Source organism: Xyrauchen texanus, chromosome 49, assembly GCF_025860055.1.
Source record: "Xyrauchen texanus isolate HMW12.3.18 chromosome 49, RBS_HiC_50CHRs, whole genome shotgun sequence".
NCBI classification, from domain to species: domain Eukaryota; kingdom Metazoa; phylum Chordata; class Actinopteri; order Cypriniformes; family Catostomidae; genus Xyrauchen; species Xyrauchen texanus.
In genome coordinates this window covers 29,887-52,715 of record NC_068324.1, presented here as the reverse complement: position 1 = coordinate 52,715, position 22,829 = coordinate 29,887, and the positions used below count along the sequence as shown (strand labels likewise).

At 42.3% G+C, this 22,829-nt stretch overlaps 2 protein-coding genes across 4 annotated transcripts in view; one reads left to right on the top strand and one right to left on the bottom strand.

Moving 5' to 3' along the window:
* LOC127640101 (SRSF protein kinase 3-like) overlaps window positions 1–1,117 on the bottom strand; it is a 35,794-nt gene extending 34,677 nt beyond the window's left edge. For both annotated transcript variants that reach the window (XM_052122500.1, XM_052122501.1), the window contains exon 1: window positions 733–1,117. In XM_052122500.1, the coding sequence (XP_051978460.1) occupies window positions 733–776 (44 nt within the window). In that variant the 5' untranslated portion in view covers window positions 777–1,117. The remainder of the gene's footprint in view (window positions 1–732) is intronic.
* Window positions 1,118–12,125: 11,008 nt separating this feature from the next.
* pus7 (pseudouridine synthase 7) lies at window positions 12,126–22,665 on the top strand. Of its 2 annotated transcripts, XM_052123445.1 has the most exons (16): window positions 12,126–12,245; window positions 12,395–12,668; window positions 12,777–12,861; window positions 13,304–13,411; window positions 16,851–16,995; window positions 19,266–19,377; window positions 19,461–19,538; window positions 19,608–19,736; window positions 20,014–20,139; window positions 20,230–20,291; window positions 20,867–21,027; window positions 21,113–21,239; window positions 21,322–21,423; window positions 21,759–21,888; window positions 21,972–22,063; window positions 22,188–22,665. In XM_052123445.1, exons 2-16 carry the CDS (start codon window positions 12,418–12,420, stop codon window positions 22,322–22,324), a joined length of 1,845 nt encoding a protein of 614 aa, XP_051979405.1. In that variant the 5' UTR covers window positions 12,126–12,245; window positions 12,395–12,417; the 3' UTR covers window positions 22,325–22,665. The 2 variants fall into 2 exon arrangements, with proteins under 2 accessions (XP_051979405.1, XP_051979404.1); XM_052123444.1 differs by lacking the exon at window positions 12,126–12,245 and having other exon boundaries at window positions 12,256–12,668.
* Window positions 22,666–22,829: the final 164 nt, after the last annotated feature.

The window sequence follows — 22,829 nt, the reverse complement described above, 5'->3', positions numbered from 1 at the left end:
ATGTGTCTGTTGTGTGTGTGTTGTGTTTGTGTGTGTTGTGTGTCTGTTGTGTGTGTGTGTGTTGTGTTTGTGCTGTAATGTGTCTGTTGTGTGTGTGTTGTGTGTGTTGTGTTTGTGCTGTAATGTGTCTGTTGTGTTTGTGTTGTGTGTGTGTTGTGTTTGTGCTGTAATGTGTCTGTTGTGTGTGTGTTGTGTTTGTGTGTGTTGTGTGTCTGTTGTGTGTGTGTGTTGTGTGTCTGTTGTGTGTGTGTGTGTTGTGTTTGTGCTGTAATGTGTCTGTTGTGTGTGTGTTGTGTTTGTGTGTGTTGTGTGTCTGTTGTGTGTGTGTGTTGTGTGTCTGTTGTGTTTGTGTGTGTTGTGTTTGTGTTGTGTGTGTGTTGTGTTGTAATGTGTCTGTTGTGTTTGTGTGTGTCTGTTGTGTTTGTGTTGTGTGTGTTTGTTGTGTTGTAATGTGTCTGTTGTGTTTGTGTGTTGCGTGTGTGTCTGTTGTGTTTGTGTCTGTTGTGTTTGTGTGTGTCTGTTGTGTTTGTGTGTATGTTGTGTGTGTGTTGTGTGTGAGATGTATTACAGTGCTCTTCTGTGTATACATTTTCCATCAGACAACACACACACACACACACACACACACACACACACACAGACAGACAGACAGACAGAGAGAGACAGGTGAGGATGAAATAGAAGACAGGCGGATGGACAGACAGGTAGATGTGAGGTATCAAGATGTTTTACCTTTCTGGGGAAGATGATTTTTCTGAGTTGACGGACATGAGCATGCCACTCGCTCCCGAAAGAACGGAGCAGAAGCACAACGAATAAAACCCTTGTTCTGTATGTCTCTCTCTCTCTCTCTCTCTCTCTCTTCGGAGTGTTCTCTGTGTGCTGGGGGTGGGGGTGGATGGGGGCTCTTCCTCCTCCTCCGTTCTCCTCTTCCTCACGGGAAAAGAAAGGATGGAGGCTCCGGAGCAGATCGGATGTGAATCTTACACTGAATCACAGTTTTCAGTCTGTCTGATTGTTTTGTTTCTGTTCGTTCAGCTGCTGTCGTCTGCTGATGAGAAGCAAGTGAGTCTCACACACACTCACACAGTGTCTCTCTCTCTCTCTCTCTCTCTCTCTCTCTGCTGCGCTGCACAATAACAGCTCTGTGAAGGCAGCGGGCAATACCACTGCAGTGGGCCAGCAGGGGGAAACTGTCCTCAAACATGAGCTTGTCTCACTCTGTCTCACTCTCTGCTCCCCTCACACACTTCAGCGCTCCCACTCGCCTCGTTACGACATCTTGTATCTCGGGGCAACGCTGCTCGCTCCCTCTCTCTCTCCCCCATTTTACAGCTGCTGTTTTAACATTCATCATTCGGTCCTCTCGTCCTGTCTGTCTGTCTCTCTGTCTGTCTCTTTTACTGCAGATTTTATAGTTTCTATATGTGTGTGCAGAGAGACAGACAGGCAGATTAAAGACACCAGAATGATCAGTGCCTGTCTGTCTCTCTCCAGAGATGTGTCTGTCTCTCTGCAGCAATCTGCAGGTCTCTCTCCAGAGATCTGTGTGTCTCTATCCTGTGATCTGTTTGTCAATTCAATTTCAATTTTATTGGCATGATTGTGTTTACATACAATATTGCCAAAGCATTAATACACAAAACAGATAATGACAAGACAAATAATAATGATAAGATAGAATTACAATAAGGTGCCAAGTAATGAATCAAATACAATAAAAAAATAATAACAATATATACTATACAATATAATATAAAATTTGCATTTAACAGGACATTATGAACATAAGAAGATAAAAGTACTGTGAATGAAGTACATTAAGGCAGTAATTGGTTTCTGATGAGGTGCAGCTCAAAAATGAATTTAGCTGCAAATGATGCATGATGGTCCTCCCCAGTAACACCAGCATCTGATCTGTTCTCCCCCAGTAACACCAGCATCTGATCTGATCTCCCCCAGTAACACCAGCATCTGATCTGATCTCCCCCAGTAACACCAGCATCTGATCTGATCTCCCCCAGTAACACCAGCATCTGATCTGATCTGATCTCCCCCATTAACACCTGAATCTGATCGGTTCTCCGCAAGTAACACCCGCATCTGATCTGTTCTCCCCCAGTATCACCAGCATCTGATCTGTTCTCCCCCAGAAATACCTGCATCTGATCTGTTCTCCCCCAGTAATACCTGCATCTGATCTGTTCTCCCCCAGTAACAGCAGCATCTGATCTGGTCTCCCCCAGTAACACCAGCATCTGATCTGTTCTCCCCCAGTAACACCAGCATCTGATCTGATCTCCTCCAGTAACACCAACATCTGATCTGATCTCCCCCAGTAACACCAACATCTGATCTGATCTCCCCCAGTTACACCAGCATCTGATCTGATCTCCCCAGTAACACCAGCATCTGATCTGATCTCCCCCAGTAACACCAGCATCTGATCTGTTCTCCTCCAGTAACACCAGCATCTGATCTCCTCCAGTAACACCAACATCTGATCTGATCTCCCCCAGTAACACCAACATCTGATCTGATCTCCCCCAGTAACACCAGCATCTGATCTGATCTCCCCAGTAACACCAGCATCTGATCTGATCTCCCCCAGTAACACCAGCATCTGATCTGTTCTCCCTCAGTAACACCAGCATCTGATCTGATCTCCCCCAGTAACACCAGCATCTGATCTGATCTCCCCCAGTAACACCAACATCTGATCTGATCTACCCCAGTAACACCAGCATCTAATCTGATCTCCCACAGCAACACCAGCATCTGATCTCCCCCATTAACACCAGCATCTGATCTGATCTCCCCCAGTAACACCAGCATCTGATCTGATCTCCCCCAGTAACACCAGCATCTGATCTGATCTCCCCTAGTAACACCAGCATCTAATCTGATCTCCCACAGCAACACCAGCATCTGATCTCCCCCATTAACACCAGCATCTGATCTGATTTCCTCCAGTAACACCAGCATCTGATCTGATTTCCTCCAGTAACACCAGCATCTGAGCTGATCTCCCCCAGTAACACCAGCATCTGATCTCCCCCAGTAACACCAGCATCTGATCTGTTCTCCCCAGTAACACCAGCATCTGATCTCTCCCAGTAACACCAGCATCTGATCTGATCTCCCCCAGTAACACCAACATCTGATCTGATCTCCCCCAGTAACACCAGCATCTGAGCTGATCTCCCCCAGTAACACCAGCATCTGATCTGGTCTCCCCCAGTAACACCAGCATCTGATCTGATCTCCCCCAGTAATACCAGCATCTGATCTCCCCTAGTAACACCAGCATCTGAGCTGATCTCCCCCAGTAACACCAGCATCTGAGCTGATCTCCCCCAGTAACACCAACATCTGATCTGATCTCCCCCAGTAACACCAGCATCTGAGCTGATCTCCCCCAGTAACACCAGCATCTGATCTGATCTCCTCCAGTAACACCAACATCTGATCTGATATCCCCCAGTAACACCAGCATCTGATCTCCCCTAGTAACACCAGCATCTGATCTGATCTCCCCCAGTAACACCAGCATCTGATCTGTTCTCCCCCAGTAACACCAGCATCTGATCTGATCTCCCCCAGTAACACCAGCATCTGATCTGTTCTCCCCTAGTAACACCAGCATCTGATCTGATCTCCCCCAGTAACACCAGCATCTGATCTGTTCTCCCCAGTAACACCAGCATCTGATCTGATCTCCCCAGTAACACCAGCATCTGATCTGTTCTCCCCAGTAACACCAGCATCTGATCTGATCTCCTCCAGTAACACCAGCATCTGATCTGATCTCCCCCAGTAACACCAGCATCTGATCTGTTCTCCCCCAGTAACACCAGCATCTGATCTGATCTCCTCCAGTAACAGCAGCATCTGATCTGATCTCCCCCAGTAACACCAGCATCTGATCTGTTCTCCCCAGTAACACCAGCATCTGATCTGATCTCCTCCAGTAACACCAGCATCTGATCTGATCTCCCCAGTAACACCAGCATCTGATCTGATCTCCTCCAGTAACACCAGCATCTGATCTGTTCTCCCCAGTAACACCAGCATCTGATCTGATCTCCCCAGTAACACCAGCATCTGATCTGATCTCCTCCAGTAACACCAGCATCTGATCTGTTCTCCCCAGTAACACCAGCATCTGATCTGATCTCCTCCAGTAACACCAGCATCTGATCTGATCTCCCCAGTAACACCAGCATCTGATCTGTTCTCCCCCAGTAACACCAGCATCTGATCTGATCTCCTCCAGTAACACCAGCATCTGATCTGATCTCCCCCAGTAACACCAGCATCTGATCTGATCTCCCCCAGTAACACCAGCATCTGATCTGATCTCCCCCAGTAACACCAGCATCTGATCTGATCTCCTCCAGTAACACCAACATCTGATCTGATCTCCCCCAGTAACACCAGTATATGATCTGTTCTCCCCCAGTAACACCAGCATCTGATCTGATCTCGAGACAGATCGCTGTCTGTGTCTGTCTCTCTCCAGAGATCTGTCTGTCTCTATCCTGTGATCTGTCTGTCTCTCTGTGGGCACGGAGTTATAGTGATTGTTTATTGCTCAGAACATGCTGTATCTGGGTGTTAATAAATGTGTGTAAATTTAGATTTATCTACTCCAAATGTTCCGTTATAGGTCAAAAGTCAGACGAGAAAAGAAACGCTTTAATAGACAGTGTTGCACAGTAGCTTATACTGGTGCCATAATACTGTGACGTTACCGCAGTGTTTTTCATTAAATACAGTTGTATGTACATAAATATATACAGCACACACACATCGTGGGTAAAACAGGGTCTGTTCCAAAAACTAGTGAGCGTCCTCCAGAGGTGGCATTTTACGTCATCATAGGTGCGCTCCTGACACGAAGGCTGTTCCAAAAAGTTGTTATCTTAATTATGACGACTCTTCAGATATCTCGTTTGGTAAAATTGTAAAGTAGCATCATATGTATCATTCCCAGAATGCACCGTGATGAGCTCCATCCAAGATGGCGGATGAAGCGAGAGAAATTTTGATTATAAATAAACATATAATCCATTCGATACTGAAAAGTATCAATAAAAACTGTTTAATAGGACACAAACCTGAATGTGTGTGTGTCGTGTGAGAGAGTGTGTGTGTGTGTGTGTGCATGTGTGTGTGTGTGTAAGTAGGCCATGTAAAGATAGCTGCTTCAAGCAGCCTCAATTCTGACCCCTAAAATAAAAAATGGGTGAGAAACAGACTGAGAGAGACACAGAAAGACCCCCCCCCCCCACTCACTCACTCTGTGCTTGTGGGTGTGAGTGTGTGTATTAGTATATAAATGTGTGTATATACAGTACGTGTGTGTGTGAGTGAGTATGAGTGTGTGTGTGTGTGTGTGTGTGTGTGTGTGTGTGCATGTGCGTTTGTGAGTATGTGTGTGAGTATGAGTGTGTGTGTGTGTGAGAGCGTGTGTGCATATGCATGTGCGTGTGTGTTAGTGTGTGTGTGTGTGAGAGCGTGTATGCATGTGCGTGTGCGTGTGAGTGTGAGAGACATGGTCAGTCAGCTAGTTGTTTGTGTCTTAACCAGCACTGAGTCAGCAGCAGTAAAACTCCTCAATCTCTCGTCAGTCCAACACACTGTGCAGAAACACATCGGGTCGGTTTGTTGTTCTGTATTATTTGGGCTTCACTGTGTTCTGATGTGATGTTACTTTCACTTCACGGTTAAATGTGATTTTAAAATGAACAGATGACACACATTTATCATTTATACCAGTCCCAATTTCTCCAAAGGGAGGCAATGTCTCCTCAAAAATTTGGGTGAGCAAAATAAACGACTGTATGTAATATACATAAAATATTACGAATGTGAAGTCAATGTGACTACAGGAGTCTTCTTCTGCAGTCACCCTGTCCAACAGCGACACCAGCGGATAAAGTTTAGGTAGGAGGTCTCTCATGCCTCTCTTCAGCTCTTGTGATCTCATTCAACACCATGATTGTGAGGGAAGGGAGGGGAGGGGTAACTGCCGAATACTGCAAAAGATCACGTAAGGGGAGACATTTGCTCCGATCAGCGCTAATTCATTCAATGCGCTGTCAATCAATGTGATAGTGAAGCACTTTGAATACCGCTGAGGTTAAATAAGCGCTATATAAGTGCAGGTCGTTTACCGTTTACACTGACATCCGCAGTTTTGGTCACATCCAAATCAAAATGAACTTAAACTTACTTGAAATCTGAAATGATGTGTCAGTGACACGCTTTTAACAACCCTTCCTCATGAAATTTACGTGAACATGACAACATTTTTTAAATTCTAAATGTACGTGCTGTATAACACGTTAGGCTGCAGTTTCACAGTGAAATGTCCAGCTGGGGGCGCCAAAAGCAAGTAAAATTCTATTCAAAGTCATATTTTAGATTTTTTTAAAACATACCTCCCTACACTTCTGCCTGAACCTAAGCAGAATAAAATTGGATTTATAGACAATTGGAAAAGTTTTTGGGGTAGACCTGACCTGCTAAAGAGAGACGGACTCCATCCCTCCAGGGAAGGTGCCGCTCTCCTCTCTAGTAATTTGGCTCATAGTCTTAATAATGATAGTAATTGACTAAATGGGGCCCAGGTCAGGAAACAGACAAACTGGTTAATCCGAACGTCTGCTAGCTGCCTTGAGACGTCACACAGGTGGACGGATGTGACCTTAATCAGATCACAGAAATAAGTATGCGGAACATGATAAAGGGAAAGAGAAAACTGTCAGCAGTTGCTAAATATATTGACTCACTATCGTGCGCACTGCAGCCTGCATCTGGGGTCGACTGAACACACATGGAAGGCCAGAAACACACATGGAGCAGAACAGCATGTACAATTTCATATTTCTCACAACACCTGTCACAGAAGATCATGTGATGTTTGCAGACGACATGTGATTCAGGTATGCTTGAATTTTACATAGAATAATCAGAAACATTATTCATTTTAAAGGGTAATACGCTGCCTGTTGGGTGTGCAAGAAGAAAGTCCAATAAAAGCCGGTATTATTGCTAATAAAGGAGTCAGTATTCGTAATCATTTTTAAAGGTTTTTAATGAATACATGGTAAATGGTCTGCACTTATATAGCGCCTTTTAACCTTAACAGTATTCAAAGCGCTTTACACTGTGACACATTCACCCATTCATACATACATTCACACACACACACACACACACATATACACACACATATACACACACACACACATATACACACACACACACATTCACACACACACACATACACACACACACACACATTCACACACACCCATTCACACACACACTCTCACACACACACACACACACATTCATACACACATTCACACACTAATGGCGGCAGAGCTGCTATGCAAGGCGCTAACCTGCCATTGGGAGCAACTTGGGGTTCAGTGTCATGTTTAGTTCACGTGTTTAAGTCACATGTTTAGTTCACATGTTTATTTCACGTGTTTAGTTCACGTGTTTAGTTCACATGTTTATTTCACGTGTTTATTTCACGTGTTTATTTCACATGTTTATTTCACATGTTTATTTCACTGTGGCAGTGGGGTTGTGGTCAAGCGCCCGTCCAGGGGAGAAAGCGGTAAGGGCGCTTGCACCTGAGCTAAATTATGTCTAACACCTGTCTCTAATTTCAGTGAGCACGGGGAGAGTGGCATAAAAACGGCCACAGAACCTCCAGTCAGGGGGGAGAGACACGTCAGTCTAGTGTTGGCATGGTCCAGAGAATCAAGAGAACTATTTAATTACCTGACACGCGTATAGAAGTTTTGTGTTATGAAAGTTGTGAGCACTACTGAGTGGCCACTAAAGAATCTTACCTGAGTGGAACGGCTTGTCTTCGTGTCCTCTTTGAACCTTCCTACATTCACATGTTTATTTCACATGTGTGTCCAATCGGACGGACATTAAACGCATTAAAATAAGCATACAGTTCCTTTCGAGCTAAAGAGATGAAACAAAACTTCTGCATTCAAGTTTTTTACAAGAAATTTTGGCACTTACAAAGTAATTGACAAGAAAATGTATTTTTTTTTTTTTTTTTTTTTCTCATTTAAAAAAAACTCCTTTTATGCACCTTTATTAGTTGCTAAGTTCTGAATAGTTAACCTTGTGTGGCAGAGCGGGCATCTCAGTTGGTCTTTTGGGTTTAATCTGGTCAAACAACAACTTCAACACAGACTAGCCAGAGCAAGTAAAAGGAAAGTCAGAAAATGATTAATAAATGATTAATGGTACCTGATACTTTTTTTAGTACCACCTCAGTTGAGGCTCCAAGCGAGCCGAGCCGATATTCAATGTGATGTCATAACCCTGCAGATCACTGATTGGTCAGAGAGAATCGTCACTACCAGCATCACTTAATTTCCTTCACGCGACATCAAAGTTTAAAAGTTATCGAGGTGCAGACGTTCCTCTCGTTTCGTTTCATGGAGAGTCGAAACAGCACTGTTATTATTAAAATATTAGTAATGTTATTAATAAGGTACGTTTATGCACTATATCTGATCATTTCTTTGCTTTCTTTTGCTGTCATACATGTAACACATTTTCAAAACAAATGATTTAATAGTTAATTTTACAGGATATTTGATGATTTAAACCTACTTGGAATCGCCGCGATCTCAGATACAGCTTTCCACACATCATATTAAATATGTCAATGTACGTGGCCAGAGACATATCATATAACACGGGTCAACTGCTAATCGCTCTTCATTTGCATAAAGTTAAACATTTATCAACTTTGTCACATCGCTGGACACGCCCACATCTGGTCGCCAATGGTCGTGTAACCGGAAGTCGTCAGCTCTCATTGAAAATGGTTAGGATGCACTGATCTATATATATATATATATATATATATATATATATATATATATATATATATATATATATATATATGTATGGTTATATATATATATATATATAGATCAGTGGTTAGACGAGGTCGTTTTGTCGCTGCGCGTCGCTGGCAGTGTGAACGCAGCTTTACTATAGTGAAGGTTTGGCTCTTGAATATTAAATAGGTTATGTGCAAAGATGAAATATAGACTTTATTCAAGCTAACGCCGTATTTGATTTTTAATGGGAATGTAAACGAGACTGTGAGGGAAAGTCTGTTCAGTAGATGAAGTTTTCAACACTGATCTCTCTCTATATTATAGATCACCGGTTTACAGACGATTCTTTTGTTGCCCAGAAATGATCTGCTGTTTACCGGCGCCTCACGCAAATTGCGCTGCCCAAAAAGTGCTGTTAGTGGGGTTGAAACACCCAGTTTCCCACAGATTATTGGAGGTTAGGGTTCTTTAAATTTCCACCAGATCGTTGCATCAGGTTTTGACATAGATGGTAAATGGTCAGCACTTTTTTTAACCTTAGAGGTTACCAAAGCACTTTACACTGTCCCAATTACCCCTTCTACACACACACTCACACACACACACACACACACACACACACACACACACACACACACACACACATATACACACACACACACACACACACACATATATACACACACACACACACACACACATATATACACACACACATATATACACACACACACACACACACACACACACTCACACACTCACACACACACACACACACACATATACACACACACACACACACACACATATACACACACACACACTCATACACATATATACACACACACACACACACACACACACACACACACACACACACACATATGTTGGTGTACCTATCATTATGAGGACTTTCCATAGACATAATGGTTTTTATACTGTACAAACTATAGATTCTATCCCCTAAACCTAACCCTACCCCTAAACCTAACCCTCACAGAAAACTTTCTGCATTTTTACATTTTCAATAAAACATTGTTTAGTATGATTTTTAAGCGATTTGAATTATGGGGACACTAGAAATGTCCTCATAAATCACATTTATAGAATAATACCCTTGTAATTACTAATTTGTAACTTACAAAATTGTCCTCGTAAATCACAAAACACACACAAACACTCTCTCTCTCTCTCACACACACACACACACACACACACAGCGTGATAAATGATGATGATATTTCACAGGTCATAATTATCTGCTCTATGAGTATCGCTCTCCACACTGGTGCTTATTCAAAGCCTCTCTCATCTGACATTAATGAAAGTTTTGTCTTTTTAAATGTGATTTGGGGGGTGTTCACATTTGGCAGGTTTGGCTGGATTAAAATGAACTCTGATTGTTCTGTTAGTGCGGGTCATTTGAACAAGTGTGAACGCTGCATCTGAACATTGGTGCGCACCAAACAAGCGGACCGCCTGAATATTGGGTCTCTGCCCGCTTCCAAACAAACTCTGGTGCGGTTCGATTGATATATGAACGCAACATGGACCAGAGATGTCTAAACGGACCAAACACAGGAAGTAATTTGCCTAATACTGACCTCAAGTGTAACCGGTGGCTCGCGACACCGGTTATGAAAACACTTGTCTGCGTTGTGAAGCGTCGTGGAGACAGACGGGACAACAGCCGTCGGTTTCTCTGGGTTTACTGATATACAAAACATACAAGAGCAGCATCTGAGTAAATCGTCCTTATATTGCTCTATAAAACAAATGTGATGTACATATAATCAACATGTGCTTTCATCTCCACAAATATAGGCCAAAGTCAAAAATATAACTTAATTAGGGTAAAATGATCAAAATAACCACACAGATAAGTAAAATAACATAATACACATAACTTGCAGTGAAGATATTGACACAAACAAAACAATTAAAATAAAGATTAATTAAGATTAACAGGAGCCACAAATAACTCTTCAGTGCATTAACAATGCCAAGAGGAAGAGGAGGAGACAAAACAGGAAATTGTGTAGGCTCATGATGACATCACAGCAATTAAAGGGGAAAAACGCTCATTCTTCAGGCAAGTATACCAGATATGTATGAAAATAAACCATTTTGTGTGAATTATAATAAACAATACATATGTTTTAACAGTACACTTTCTGTCCCTCTTACACACGCACACCTGGTTCTAGGAGCGATAAATTACAGTTCGGTACCGGCGTCAGAACCGCCGTAGGCCGTCCTCACAGCACCGAACTGCATCTGTGAACCCCGCAGCTGTTGATGGATATTAACTTTTATACGAATGAATCACACAAACGGCGATTATGATCTATCGATGATCTTAGATGATCAAGATCACATATATGATATAACGGGAAGAACGGGTCCGTCTGCACAGCACACAGACTTCTGTTGGGAAAGGATAAGTGAATAAAAATAATGTTATTAAATTATGTCTTTGCATTAATGCAGTAAATAATATTGTTCAATGAAAAACAGCTGTTATTAAGTTTTGATATGGAATATGATCTGTAGAATATTATGGTATGTGGGTGAATAATATAAGCAGTAAAGACATATATTGCATGTCTAGTGGTAGTTATTTTTATATATCAAATTTCTCAGGCTTTATAAGTGTGTTAAACATGTGAGGATGTGTGTTCATCAACCAATGTCTGACATGATCATACAGGCTCGCCGAGTTTAACCCACATACATTCTAAACTACAGATCCGAAAGTGTGACGTCAGAATAATGTCATCTATGGGCTGTTCTGCAGTTTAAAGTGTTTGTGGATCATTCTGTGGAAAACACGTTACAGCTTTATAATGTTTGTGCCATTGAAGAGGCTGTTAATAAATCTCTCACAACCTTATTTATAGTCCTGCAGAACACAAGTCTCACAAAGACACTGCAGAAAGTTATCTAGTGATGTCAGGATGAACTGGTTAATATTCATGAGTAAAATTCATCCATCCATCAGATTATACACTTGAGTGTAAAAATTACAATCTCCTGACAACAAAAATGTGTATAATTTCTACGAAGCTTACACCATCATAGATGCAATTTAGTGTGTATTTATTTTTCTTGCGTATTCTAGCGTGTTCTTCTTTCCCCAGTTCTCAATAAAACGACAGTTATTTTTGACTTATTATTATTATTATATTGCAGAATTGTACCTGGCGCTGTTACCGCTGATTATGCAGTATGGGATGATTGACAATCACCTAAACCAATGACATGGGCTGAGGGGCGTGGCTTTCTGCAGTATTTGTTTCCGGTGTAAGTGAGTGTGTGACACACGTGTGGATGTTCTGCTGTGGTTCGGTGAGTTCCGTTCAGTCTATATACAGATGTACCGAGTTCAGTGTTCATGTTTGTTCATGTAGATATTTAGTGTTGTGTCATTGTGACTCAATAAAACTCTTTCTGTGGTGATTCTCTGTATTTAATCACTGATCTGTAACCCGGATCAGTTATTTATCTATTCGCTGCTCTGATGGAGGACTCGGTTCCGGTCGGGGAGAAACGATCCTTCCCCGATGAAGATCCAGAACACGCGGTGAAGAGAGTGAGAGTTACGGGAGAGGAGGAGGATGATGATGAGGAGGAGGAAGAAGAGGAGTTGTGTGAGGAAGAGGAGGGAGAGAGTTTTGCTGATATGATGAAGCACGGCCTCACTGAATCAGATGTGGGGATTCACAAGTTCATCAGCGACCACAAAGGATTCTCTGGCATCTTAAAAGAGAGGTGTGTGTGTGTGTGTGTGTGTGTGTGTGTGTGTGTGTGTGTGTGTGTGTGCGTGCGCGCGCGCGTGTATTGTATTTGTGAGTAAAAGTCATAAATTTTTTTTCTTAGATATTCGGATTTTGTGGTCCACGAGATCAATAAAAGTGGGACAATCGTCCGATTGGATGATTTGACAGTTCCAGCAGATGCTGAGGTGAGATGATGAGATCTTCTTACACTTCATCTCACAACTGTTATGTTAAAGGAATATTCCAGTTAATCTCCATGTTATTTTCAAAATTTTCTACCACAAAAATATATTTAGACTCATTCCTCCTTTTCTATAAATGTGTTCCAGTGAGACACTTCCAATGCAAGTCAATGGGATTTAATCTGTAAACATTAAAATACTGTTTCAAAAGTATAAACACAAGACATAAACAATATGTGTGTTAACATGATTTTACTGTCATGTAATCACTTATAAACCACATTATCTCACAAATGCTGTTGACTGATCTTAACTAGTATTGAACCTGAAATATTCCTTTAAGTGCAGATCTTCTAAAGACTAGCGACTCAATAGTGAAGTATTGAGTGATGTACATCAGTAATCATGACCAGATGTAATAAGCTGGTGATCTTGGATGTTGCAGGAAAACACTTCAGCATGTGATTCCACCGAGTGTCTGACGGAAGAACAGAAACAGCAGCTGTCCGAAATACAACTCTTCAAAAACAAAGAGGGACACGTGTCCATAGAGGCGAGTTCAACAGTATTCACTAACACTGTTGTTTACCACATCATTCTTCTCTGGAGACATTTATTCAGGGGTGCCGCCAGAAATTCTGGGCCCTATGGAAACCAAAATTTCTGGGCCCCCTACATATTTTACAGATAAAATTTAACCCAATAAACATGCCCAGTATACTTTAAAAAAGATACTTAGCGCATTGCATAGTTAAAATGTCTAATGATGAGTACAAAGCCTACAAAAACAAGAAAAAAATATAGAAATATGTACTTGTTTACATAAAAGGGAGAACATTTATTATCTCAATTGCAAGCACAACAGAACATAATGTACACATATTGACATGTACTTTACATGAACAAGCTTTAGCTGGGTCAAACTGCTCAATCAGGAAACATCAGCTAGAACTAACCCATAATTAAATCAGTCCAGGAATAAAACTAGCTAGGCCAAAAGGGCTCAAAATCAAGACACACCAGGAGTAATGCCAGGCCTAAACCAGTCCAGGACTAAACAAGTACTGAACCAGACATCAACTGTTTGTTATCCAGGTCTAACAAAGTTATGTTCAACATCACTTTATAATGGCCCAGCGGCGTACCTTTCTGCTGGCAAAATCATGTATCAAATCATCAAAGTTCAGCTTTCTTGCCAGTTTGCTTTCAATGGATAGTATGGCAAGGTGACAAAGTCTATCCTGCAACATAGCAGACCTCAGATCATTTTTTATCAGTTTCAGCTTACTCGCCACCAGCAACGGTCACAGGCAGCGTGCAAAATATTCGCAAAACTATGCAGACCTGCCCAAAAATACTCTGCAGCTGCATGTTGTAAATGCTGTTGACACCCTGGGAAAGTGGCCCTATATACAGAGTTGAGGTGTCTGACTTCATCTTTAAATTCACAAGTCAGATCAGTGTTGTATTTTGAAATCAATAGGAGAATGAGGTGCAGACAATAAAGCTGACTCTGTATCTGTATAAGTCAAACACACACACACACACATAATAATAACCATCTTATTTTTATTGGCCTATTTAGTTTTCTTAATATAAAATATTAAAATATCTATTTTGTAAACTCCTTATAGCCAATGGTTACTACAGACACATGTTTTATTAAATTTTATATAATTTTTTCTGGGGCATTTTATTCACATTAAGAACGTCAAGTTTGACCGCATCGATCGTAGCAGCAGCACTGTCACTTCACAGAACACACGACACACACACGGCAAACTGATTGTGTAATTTTTGAAGCGTGTAGATTACTTTTTGTTTTGTAAAGTTATCATCATGTGGCGAACACAGTAGATAAGACATGTTTAGAGGCTTCAATCTTCGTGAAGTTTCGCACTCAGGCTCACCTTGTTCGGCTGAGACGGGGACGGGGGACGTGGGGGAAGGAGGAAGTGGGTGTGCAGCAGCCGCTGAATCTGTGTGTACGAGACATGATAACCCCGGAGACAGCAGAGATGTTATTATTGTTGGATGTAAATCATAATTCAGTAATTATTTTACTAAGCTAGCTAGATAAAAGCAGGTCATGTAGCAACAAAAATAAGTAACTCTGAAAGTTTTGGAATACAGGAATAGGGCAAGCTACCTTTCTTTTTGAAAAACTGTGTGACATACTGTCGACTTAGGCGTTCTCTGTCTTCTCTTTCCTTCTTTTCTTTCCGTTTTTGATGCCCTGACTTTTGATGTGACATGCCTGCATGTGTCACTGTCTGCACTGCATCATAGCAAGTGCAATAAGCAAGAGACGCTACACTAGCGATCTTAGCTCGGACAGCGCAGGTGGAATGAACCATTATGAGGGGGAGGGGTGTGACTGAAACAGTAAATACATTATTTGTTTTTAAATATTAAATCTATGGTCAAAATGGACAAAATACACATTTAGTGCATGAGGGGCCCTAGCACATTTAATGTAGGTATAAAAAAGAGAAAAGAAATAAGAAAAGAAAAAGGGGGTCTGCTCTTCTGGTCCCTATATCAGCCTGGGCCCTTAGAATCGTCCTAACCTTCCACCCCTTTACGGCGCCCTTGCATTTATTTATAAAGACTATTCCAAATAACATCATCTCGCCATAATTTATTCATTTAGCAGATGTTTTTATCCAAAGCAACTTACAGATGAGGAGAACGAAGCGAATCGTCGTAGGGAGTCAGTAGATAGAGAAGTGCTGTGTCAGAATTGTTTAGAGAAGTACCGCTAGCAAGGAGGACGAGAGTTGTGTTTTTAAATAAGTAGACTAAAGGGATTGGGTGCTCACAGTAGAGCTGTGTCTTCAGATGCTTTTTGAAGGATGTTAAAGGGATTGTGATCAGTCTGTGGTGGCACAGGAGTTTTCACGCAGCATTTTCATATCGTCGGACAGGGCGTGTGGGGGGGGGGGGGTTGTTGGTGTAAGAAACCCAGGTGCGTGAATAAAAAAATGGAGGGGAGTGGATACAGTGACACCCGGGATGGAGAGTTGAGTGACTTTGGTGTGAGTCACATGTTAAGTCTCCTGTAAGTCACCCCTGGTAAGCAAGTGTCAATACCTTGAGCAGCCAGTGCAGTTTAGAGGCGTGACGTGGCCTCTTTTGGTCTCGTTGAAGACCAGTCGTGCTGCTGCATTCAGGATCATTGGGTGTGGTTTGACTGTACATGCAGGAAGGCCTGCCAGAAGACCATTGCAGTAGTCCAGCCTGGATGGCTCAAACGCCTGGACGAAGAGTTGTGTTGTATGCTCAGATAGGATTTTCCTGATGTTGTACAGAGCAAATCTGCACGATCGGGCAGTTTAACTGATCATCAAACACAACCCCAAGATTTCTGGATGGTGTGATTGTTGACAAGTCTAGTTGAATGGTGAAATTTTGCTGAACTGCTGGACTCGCAGGAATCACAAGAAGCTCTGTTTAAGCAAGGTTGAGTTGTAGGTGATATTCTTTCATCCATCAAGATGTCTACCAGGCAGTCTGAGATCCATGCAGCTACCGTAGGATCGTCATGCTGGAATGAGAGGTAGAGTTGTGTGTCATCGGCGTAGCAATGATCGGGAAAGCCATGTGTCTGAATAACAGATCCCAGAGATGATATGGAGAAGTGGAGGGGCCCAAATACTGAACCCTGGGGTACCCCAATAGCTAGTTGGTGAGACTTGAACTCCCCTCCAAGACACCCTGAAGGACCTACCTGTGAGATAAGACTCAAACCAGCGGAGCAGTTATTGCTGCTGTAAACGCATGCAGTTTTCTTTCTGTGGAATATTAAAGGAGTTGGCATAAAGAAAAAGTGCAATAAAAGTATGTAGTATCTGCCACTCTGCTGTATTCAGTCATATGATGGCTTTTGGTGAACAGACTCATATTTCTGTTGTTAGTTTTGTGTGATGGAGGAACAAGCTCCACTTCTGAGACACCTGAATGTGTTTTGTGTCATGTGACGTATCGATCAGGTGCAGGACGACTCAAAGGAGAAACGGACTCTTCTGCACAAAGCGGTGAAGACTCTTTATCCCGGACTGGAGACCAAGACCGAGGAGCGGGATGGGAAGAAGTTCATCGTGGCGTATCATGCAGCTGGGAAGAAAGCTCTGGCAGGTACTGGCGTCTAACACGACACCTGTGTGTTCTGACATTATTACTGTAATATATCCCATCTGATTCCTGAAGATTCAGAGCTTTATTTCTCCTGTCACATGTTCTCCACTCCTGAAGCTGTGTAAGATGCTCTAAACTTACAGTTTTCAAACTGGGAGGTGCCAGAGCGTGTCCGGGCAGGTGCAGAGATTGATGGTCATTTCAAAAGATGCATAAATAGAATAGGAATGTATTGTGAAGAAAAATCTAAATTATTGGCATAATGGACCATAGTCCTGCTTAATAGACCATAGTGTTATAATACTGTTAATGTCGAGAGCACAACATGCATATCATGCGAGAGCGCATCCATGTACCGGTTGTGCCTGCATGAATGTTTCAGCTTGGAGTGGGCAACTCTTGTTCAAAACTGGACGTGCATTCTCAAATAAACTATGGTGCTGGAATATTCACAAATCTATTATAAAGCCACACAGCTCCATCTCTGTTCATACTTATTCTGCTTCTGCAGACGTGTTAAATCAGGGAAGGATCGATCAAATATGTGGAACAAAATCACGCATGTCCATTATGACGAGTTCAACGTGATGTTGGGTCGATGTGTCATCATGTGTTTGACAAGTGCAGTTTCACATACAGACGGAGATTGGCTCATGTGATGTGAGTTTATCACAGATAGAGGGTAAAAACAGTCATTGATATGAGGACAAACCGGTGTTTTAATAAAGAGAATACAGAATACGGCTTCATATTATCAATGCAAACATTTCTATCTGTTCATCATGCATTGGCCGAATGAGTCCGACTGAATTAAAGGTCATTGATCATCATTGGGGAAACGCTCCAACATCTGAATTATGATGCATTTAGACAATATTACACTAGAGGATAAAACCTGATTTAAAAAAGACTTTGAAAACCCCTGCTCTAAACTCACTCATCCTGACCTGTGCATGACCCTTTGACCTCTGACCTCTCACCTCCGTTGCATGTACAGAAGGCAGTGGTGTTTAGTGTGTAAACGAACTGATGCCCTGAGCATGATGTCCCATGAACACCTTCATCTGAGCATGTGAAGCTCTGTGTTGTATTGATCACTGTGTAACACTCTTTTATTCCTCTAACGCTCTCTCTCTCTGTGTGGACAGAGGTCAGACCCTCCGCAGGTAAGGTCATTCACACCGGGGTCAGGAACACTGATTTACAGATGACTTTTAACCTTCTAGTGTGAAGTCATGTTGGAGTTCAGACGGGTTTGATTTGCTCTTAAAGACAATGAAGCGAACATGAAACATTTTATTTGAGCGCTTTAACATATTAACATTTATCCTTTTAGCAGACGCTTGTATGGAAGCAGCTGATGAATGAGAATGAATTCATGTTAATAGTGTACTAGAATATTCCAACAGTGGATTGAAGGATTTAGACCGTGATCATTAGATCATAAGTGCTGTGAATGAACATTATTTATTATTTTCTCTTTATGTCGAGCTTGAAAATGGTCAAAAGTAAAAAAAAACAAACATAATTTGTGCCATAATGCTAAATTTCACATTATGCCGCATTTCAGTCTGTGTTGTTGACCGATATTATTATAAACTTCCCCGCATAGAGAATAAAACCAATGAAGAAGAAAATAAACCCAGAATAATATATATCTGAATTAACATGGAGCAATTCTTTTGTTTCATTTTGAGGTTAAATGAATGTTATTATTAGTGACGATGGCGCGACACCGTTTGCATATAATTGTTTTTCTGTTGTGTTTTGTGAATTACTCCTCAGATGTCGCTCCTGTTTTAATATCGAGCTCTTGTTCCATTTCTCTGCAGATGTTTTCAGGGTTTTTCCTGTTTCTAAAATAACGAAGTAGCACGCGTGATCCTGTCCTGTGAATACTGCGAATCGATAAAACTACTTAATAACTCTCTATCAACCGACAGCTGAATGTCGTCACATTTATTTCCACTGATATTAGGATTCATTCACAGATTAGTGCTAATATCTAAACTGTATTTATTAGCATGTCTCGTCTCTCGGAGATTCTTATGTTTATTACATTCAACAATCAAATCTTTAACTCTAGTCGTGTGGTTTCACAAGCAGAATTAAAGGGTTAATATGATGTATTTATGAATTATACCTGTAATGATATCAGTAAAAGCAGCTATTCTTGTGTTGGGGCCAGTGAAATCTGAACCACTGGACCAGTAGAAGAACATCTTATTGTTCAGCCCTGATTCAATTTCATTTTCTATCTCCCATTGAAGCCCCTCGAAAGCACTCCTGGCCAAAAACTCGTGGAAGTTTCTGTCATTTTGTGCTGTATAAAGAGAACAAGGACACCATGGATGCCATCAACGTTCTCTCCAAGTTTCTCAGGTCTGTTCTGAGATCAGTTGAAACAGGATCCTGTTATTTATTAGAATCTGTGAATGTGAGCGTCGTTCTGTTGTTTCTCACAGGGTTCGTCCAAACGTGTTCTCCTACATGGGTACCAAAGACAAGAGAGCCATCACCGTTCAGGAGATCGCCGTTCTGAAGTGAGTGAAGCTCCACACATCATCTGTCCTTGTGTCGCTCTGATTAAACGTGTTTATAAATCTTCACAGGATTAGCGCTGAACGGCTAGCTCATCTCAACAAGTGCCTCATGAACTTGAAGCTGGGAAACTTTGGCTACAAGAAACATCCATTAAAACTGGGAGAACTGCAGGGGAACCACTTCACTGTGATTCTCAGGTGAGCGCACACTTCCTGTTTCCTGTGTGACCGAGTTTACAGCAGCACTGGTTAGGGTTTCATGTGGACCAGCTTGACCAGTGAAGACATGATGCGTGAAACAGCACAAAAACACATTTTGGTAACCAGCTGCACATTGAAGCCAGTCACCAGCCGAACCTGTTTGCCTGGTCTGGGCAGGGTATTTGTGTTTTTCTGGTCTGATAAACATGAATAACGAGACAAAAGAGACGACGCACCAAAGACCAACATTGTGTGTGTGTGATCCACCCTACAGGAATATCTCTGGCTCTCAGGAGCAGGTGGAACAAGCGATGACATCACTGAAGGACACAGGCTTTATTAACTACTATGGCATGCAGCGATTCGGCACCACGGCCGTCCCAACGCATCAGGTGGGCAGGTGAGAACACGCGTGTACCACACACACACAGATGTGTTTCTGTGTCGTATGTGAGGGGAACTGATGCGTTGTATTGGCTGTAATTGACAGGGCGATATTACAGAACAACTGGAAGGAGGTGATGGATCTGATCCTGAAACCCCGTCCTGGAGGTCAGTCGACTTGCACAGAACATCTGTTTTCTCCATTCATGATCTGTGTCACGTGATCTCTTCATTTAGTCATTTCTAACGCTTTCATTTGTGCCATGTGACTAATAACTTACAAGAGCGTTTCAATAAAAGGACCTTCCAAGTCATATTTACAGATCAGTTCAGCGCACTACGTCCACCATAAAGTCCAAACTTCACACCTCTGACGTGTTTTCACAAGCACGCCATCACATGATCGGATTACATATGTAATTAGTTACACGAGGTCTTGTTACCTTATTGAAACATGCTCGCATATACTTAATCCCAGAGATTAAACTCATGTTTGTGAGCACAGGTGCTTCCTGTTACGCAATCCTTTCACACATCGTTGCGTTCCAAATGTGTCGCACAATGCAAACATGTTTCATTCTCTGTGTCGCCACTATTGTGACATTAGCTGAATGCGTTACAACATGTTTATGGATGCTACACGTGGGTTTTTAACTGTAAACGAGTGTGTACAACAGGGCCGAGCGCGCGTCTGCACACCTCCGTGTGTTTCGGCTCAAGTGTGTCTTGCTCTCGTCCTCAAGCGGAGAAGAGTTATCTGGTGAAATGCAGAGAAGAGTGGGCGAGATCACATGACCCTGAGGCGGCGCTGAAGAAGCTTCCGGTCAAACGCTGTGTGGAGGGGCAGTTACTGAGAGGTCTGACCATGTACGGCAAAAACAACATCGTCACGGCATTTGGACTGGTGAGGGACTAATAATGAGTACTGCCAGCTGATTGGCTACATGTCTCTGGACCATAACAGCTGTCTGTCTGTCTGTCTGTCTCAGATTCCTCGGAACAACAGGCTGATGTACATTCACAGCTATCAGAGTTTCGTGTGGAACAGTATGGTCAGCAGACGCTTGGAAGTCTTTGGCCTCAGAGCGGTGGAGGGTGATCTGATTCTCAGAGGAGGTGTGTGATGATGATGATGATGATGATGATGATGATGTGTCACTGTGATGGTGTGGTCAGTGTTGTCATTGCCATTTTTCAGGCAGTGCTCACGTCCTGTCCGCTGAAGAGGCAGAGAAACACTCCATTCATGATGTGGTGATGCCGCTGCCGGGCTTTGACGTCATCTACCCGACTCACAGCGGTGAGAGAGAGAACGTCTGTCCACCATTTAAAACGTGGAATGTATAATTTTGTTTTACCTTCAAAACATGTTGAAATGTATCATCCCGCTGACACTGAGAGAAATGGTGCTGTTGAAGGCAGATGTGTTTAATACAGTTTATCACATGAGGCCATTGCTCCAATTCAAAACTGGTTCAGAACAAACGCACCACAAATTCAGTGTTAGTGTGACCAGGCTGTAACTCGTTTAAAAGAATGTGTGTGTGTGTGTGTGTGTGTGTGTGTGTGTGTGTGTGTGTGTGTGTGTGTGTGTGTGTGTGTGTGTGTGTGTGTGTGTGTCTCTCTCTCTGGCAGTGGGTGAGGGCTACAGACAGATGATGACCGCTGATCATCTGGACATTGATAACATGAGGCACAAAGTTCGGGATTATTCTCTCGCTGGTGCTTACCGAAGAGTCGTCATACGCCCCAGTGATGTCAGCTGGTGATTGACCGCTTCATTGACTTCCTCTAGTAATATTCTGATACATTGATCTGTGTCCTTCATGTCTCTCTCTCTCTCTAAAGGGAGTTGATTCAGTATGATGATCCTCGAGTGACCCTCGTTCACACGGATGTGGAGAAATTAGAAAGCCGAGCAGCTCCAGTCTACCTGAAAGGTACATTTATTTAGCAGGATGTGACCCTCATGTGTAGTGAGTGCTGTGGCTCATGCGTGTGTGTCTGTGTGTGTGTGCGCGTGTGTGTGTGCGCGTGTGTGTGCGCGCGTGCGTGTGTGTGTAGAGGGGAAATATCGAGCTCTGAAGATGGAGTTTTCTCTGCCGTCCTCCACGTACGCCACGATGGCCATAAGAGAAGTGTTGAAGATGGACACCAGCATCAAGAACCAAACGCAACTGAACACAACCTGGATCAACTGAACACACACACACACACACACACACACACACACACACACACACTTTCATCAGGTGTTTTTTCCTTCATTTCAGTGCTGATGCAGCTCACAGTATCGCAGCAGTGGGTTTTGTTGTCAAATTGTTTTGTTATTTTAAAGAGTGTTTTAAAGCTCAGTAAAGATCATTATTAAATGCTTTTTCAGACCTTCAGAAATCGAACAGAATCGACATTCAGGTCAAAGGTCAGATTAGTTTTGCTGATTGTGGAGTGATGAGATGATGTATTACAGTAAAATGTTTAATTCCTGCCGAAGACATTTGACAGTGTAATATTTTAATCTTCATCAATAAATCTGATCTGCTGCTTTATGTATCAGTGATTTACTGACGCTGTCGGACTCGAGTACATTATAGGATTTACACTCTTCAGACCGAACGAGCGCAAATATTCACTGTATTAAATCAAAACCGTGCCGCCCTCTGGACCGATTCACACCAGCGGCAAGAAAAGATGAAATCATTAACA